At 33.8% G+C, this 4,772-nt stretch overlaps 1 protein-coding gene across 2 annotated transcripts in view; it reads left to right on the top strand.

Annotated features, from left to right (window-relative positions):
* Positions 1-330: 330 nt before the first annotated feature.
* LOC107548897 (RNA-binding protein 40-like) overlaps positions 331-4,772 on the top strand; it is a 13,085-nt gene continuing 8,643 nt past the window's right edge. For both annotated transcript variants that reach the window (XM_016229753.1, XM_016229752.1), the window contains exons 1-5: positions 331-391; positions 1,653-1,812; positions 1,911-1,958; positions 2,048-2,157; positions 3,775-3,864. In XM_016229753.1, coding sequence (XP_016085239.1) covers positions 1,657-1,812; positions 1,911-1,958; positions 2,048-2,157; positions 3,775-3,864 — 404 coding nt within the window. In that variant the 5' untranslated portion in view covers positions 331-391; positions 1,653-1,656. The remainder of the gene's footprint in view (positions 392-1,652; positions 1,813-1,910; positions 1,959-2,047; positions 2,158-3,774; positions 3,865-4,772) is intronic.

Here is a 4,772-nt window from a genome sequence, read left to right as displayed (position 1 = left end):
TATTTACAACTACTACTATTTTTAAATAGCAAATGTATTTATTTTTTATTTACTACAATTTTTTGAAAATTATTAAAATATAAATAAAACAGCTCATATAACCTGAGGTCGATAAACACGTGCTTAAAGTTAAAAACCTCTTTACTGGCTAAATATTGGAGAGAAAAAAAAACTCGTCTAAAATGCTGATAATTATTATTTTTGTGAACAACAGTGCCATCTCCTGGCCGGAAAAAAATGTTTTCTGAATTTGGACCGTTTGTGATTGATGTGCATTGCACACCAATCGGTGAAGTGAATGACCCACATTCAACCAATCAGGTACCAGAGTTCCTTGACCTCATTAGACACGCCCACAAACTTTGTGCGGAAGAGCGTGAATTTGAACCGGGTACGTGTGTCTCACATCTCTCATAAACATTCACATGTTTCAGTTATTATCTTTATACTTTATATTTCTTTAGTAGCACAATGATTTATTTGTTGCTGTTTTATTTTAACTTTAAGCTCCTTTGTTCCCGAGTTTTGTTGTGAGCTGTTGAAGCTAATGATTTGTGAGGCTCGCTTCAGAACAAAACCTCTAAACTTGCATGTGCATTTGCTGATTTTTAACCTGTTTACTTACTAACACAAGTCTTAAGCCTGATAATCTTTAAATGCAAATCCAAAGTGTCCTTCTGTGTTAGATAAGGGCTGATATGTTGCTATGAGTCCTTTCTAGCCTGAACTGATACTGTGTTTCTAGAACTTCATTCCCCTGAGCAACACTAGATGCTTAAATTCAGTTCCGGACAGATGCGCTGCAGTTTTAATAACATCAAGAAAAATTATACTCTTATTAAATTACTGAAAAGGACTAGAATGCATTAACCCTGGCAGTTTATTTAATTTTTAGAAAACAATAAAGTATTCATATTTAATATTATAATATAATTCATTCATATTTAATAAATATAATAAAATAATATTTAATTTAAGTCCGTTGTGCCATTGACAATAATGCACATTTCAAGTTCATTATCATTAAAGTTCATTTTCAAGTTCATTATCATTAATGAGACAAGTTCTCATTAATGCAGAAACAAATCAGTACTTTTACTACTGTAATGCAAAATAATGATAATTTATTATTTTACATTGTAAGATCTTATCCAATTTAGCTTTGTTTTTTTTATTTGTCTGAGCAGGAATGATATATATATTGTTGCATTGCAGTAATGGGAATTTGGAAGGGAAATGTGTAAGGAAATATATAAACACTATAAATAATGACATTTATAAAACTGTTGCAGTAATTAGTGAGATTTGCTAATATATGTCAGCGTGCTTGTCTGTCTTTCGGTTTATTTTCACAAACATTATTTTGATATTGGGAACATCTAAAATTGGTTAGATTTATTATGCACATTACTGCATTTGTATGACATTAAAACATTATTTTGGTGTGTAATGTAAAGGAAAGCTGTGGACAATAAATACGAATAAAAGTTTACCTTGTAAATTTGATTTAATAATGCAGCAAGTCTTTTTATGACTCCCTAAATTAGAGTAAAAACTGGCTTTTTTAACCTCTGCTCATCTTAAGGTTCCACATGTTATTTGCGTCATGAATAGATGACTTACTGATCGATTTAATTGTTTGTCTTTTTTAGAATCATGGCAGAGGCAGACGAGGCCGACATTCAAACAAAGAAAAGCAAAACCCTCATCGTACGACATCTGCCCAGAGAACTCAACAGAGATGAAAAGGAGGATCTCCTGAAATATTTTGGCGCCTCATCTGTCCGAGTGCTGTCAGAGAAGGGACCCCTAGTAAGTTGCAAGATTTGCAAGTATGAAAGCTGCAAATTGCTGTGGGTAAATGATGGAGTGAATAAATACAGCTGACCTAATTGTGTTGTCATCTGCAGAAACATATGGCATTTGCAACCTTTAGCAGTGAGACCTCAGCCTCTAAGGTAAAACTAAAATACACATGCTCCTCTTGTGGTTTAAGAGCTGGTTTCGACATATGCTAGTAAATCGAATTGTTTCTTTCCACCCACAGGCACTGAACAGACTTCATCAGCTGAGAATCCTTGGTCACACGCTAGTGGTTGAGTTTGCCAAAGATCAAGACCATGTCACTGTTTTGAAAGACCCACCAGTGTCTAAGAGGTAAATGGCAAAATCAATAATAATAGACTTTCAGCGATTCCTGTTCCTTCCCCTCCAAAAGAAGCAGTCTAGATGTGTCTCTGATTGGCTAACTGTCTATTTTTATATTTTTTCAGAACTGTGTTTATGAATGTTTCTTCATATATGGGCACTTTTATGTTGCAGGGATTGATTTAATATATTTCATTTTGATATATGATATTCACATTAAACTGTCTTGGATTTGTATTTATTTATTTATTTGCTTATTTTTTTTAAACCTTGCCTTCATAATTTATTTTGGCTACTTTAAAATGAGTTTTTACTAGATTTTTAAAAGATTTCTATTTAGAATAGATTTTTTCAATTATTTTTATTATGAACTTTATATAAATATGTATATGTATGTAATGTAAATGTAAATATAAATATATATGTCCCAGACAAAGCTAATGTTAATTGATTAAAAACATTGATTATATTCACAAAAATGATATACATTGTTTACAGAAATACACATAATTTTCATCCTGACAAAGTCAGTTTGCCTCTAATAAAGTTTTATTAAAAGTTTGTCAGTTTATTTGAGAGAAAATATGAGACTTATGATGTGTAATGAAAAATAGGGATGGTAACTATCAGTTGTAAACAACATATTTCTGTTGTGCGTCATTTTTGCACTAAAATGAACTAGTGTAGAATCAATTCTCACTCAGAATTGCTAGTAAATTTGACAATTAATTACAAAAACGGTAAGAAACACATTGAATTAAACATTAAATTTGTATTTTCTTAAAAAGAAAAAGTACTCCAGTAGTCTTGGATTTATTTACAATAGTGCTGTCAAACGATTAATCGTGATTAATCGCATCCAAAATAAAAGTTTTTGATTTTTTTTATATTTGTGTGTACTGTGTTTATTTATTATGTATATATATATATACACACACACATACAGTATATATTTTGAAAATATTTACATGTATATGCATTTATATATTTATATTCTTATATTTTATATTATATATAAATATATTTAATATATAAACATAACATATTTTTCTTAAATATATACATGCATGTGTTTGTATTTATATATACGTAATAAATATACACAGTACACACATATATTATGTAAACAAAAACTTTTATTTTGGATGCGATTAATCGTTTGACAGCACTAATTTACAACTTTGAAAAATCTTTTTTACAGTGTAATCAAGCTTTAATTTTGTCAAATTATGCAAAATAGTGTGAAAATATTATTTAATTGTGAATCTGGGATGTATTAAGTACTAGCTATGAAATTAGCTTTAACAAGGCAAAGTAGCAATTTTATAAAAAAAAGTTAAAAAAGGTAGTTTCCAACACAGAATCATATTAAACAAAGTACATAATTTGAGATAAGGTGGAGATTTTTATGATATTTCATGAAAAATTACAGAACTCTCATATGACGTAAGTACATACTCAGTTTTTAGTTTGTTAGTAGACAATTTGTTGACAATTAGTAGACAAATAAAACTAGTGTGTTTGAAAAAAAGTATTTTAAGAGAGTTCATAGGGCCAAAGATGCCCATAGTTGAAGAAACACCCTTGTATTTCTATAACTATTAACAGTTTTTCCTTCTGTTTCAGTGGTGTTGGTGCCCAGTCTGAGAAGGGGAAGAAAGAAAAACAACAAACCAGTGTTCCTCTGGTGGACAACAGCATTGCTCCCAGTCTGGGGTAGGTGTGCACATGCATCTGTGTTTGATCAGCACATCGACTTCCTCTGCATGCGCCATCTCACTGTGTCACTGTGTTTTATGATGTCACTGGAGATTTGAGACAGGCTAAGCTCCCGGTTGATATCCCGCACTTGGTGTCAGTAGTTCAGGTCCTGGTAACCCTGTAGGAAGTGCCCACAGCGAACAGCGAAAGATGGAGAGAGGAAGGAAGTTGGAGAGTGGCTGTCACCATCCGTCTCATGTCCAATTACAGGCCCATGTCTCAGAGTGTCTGTTCTGCGGTGACAGCCCGTCTGCTCTTGCCATGTGGTGGCACCAGGTGGCCTTTGATAAAGAGACCGTGGGCTAAGATATAATTTTGCACGAGGAGCCCGCACCTCACCTTCACTTAACGAGCGGAGCCGTGACAGATTTTTATTTATTTAATTCCGCTAGAGCTGCTCGTGCACAGAGCGGGGTCGCCTGATAATCATGTTTTTCAGTGGTGTGATGCTCAGAATGAAGTGCAGACCGTTTCGATGACAGAATGTGCAATCAAATTCAACTTGAAAGAGTCTTGACATTCAAAGCTTTTGGTTTGCAAGAGTAGTCCATGCAACATAAGCAGCATAAAATGGATAAGCTGGATCTTGGAGTAGGGAGTTGTGGGTAACATGTACCTTTTATATAGCCTCACACACACTCACACACACACACACACACACACACACACACACACACACACACACACACACACACACACACTCACTCACTCACTCACTCACTCACTCACTCACTCACTCACTCACTCACTCACTCACTCTCACACACACACACACACACACACTCACACTCACACACACTCACACTCACACTCACACTCACACTCACACTCACTCACACACACACGCACGCACGCACGCACGC

This window comes from Sinocyclocheilus grahami, unplaced genomic scaffold, assembly GCF_001515645.1.
Source record: "Sinocyclocheilus grahami isolate Dianchi unplaced genomic scaffold, SAMN03320097.WGS_v1.1 scaffold357.1, whole genome shotgun sequence".
In the NCBI taxonomy this organism is placed as follows: Eukaryota; Metazoa; Chordata; class Actinopteri; order Cypriniformes; family Cyprinidae; genus Sinocyclocheilus; species Sinocyclocheilus grahami.
The sequence above is the reverse complement of the archived record's forward strand: the minus strand, read 5'-3'. Positions and strand labels throughout refer to the sequence as shown.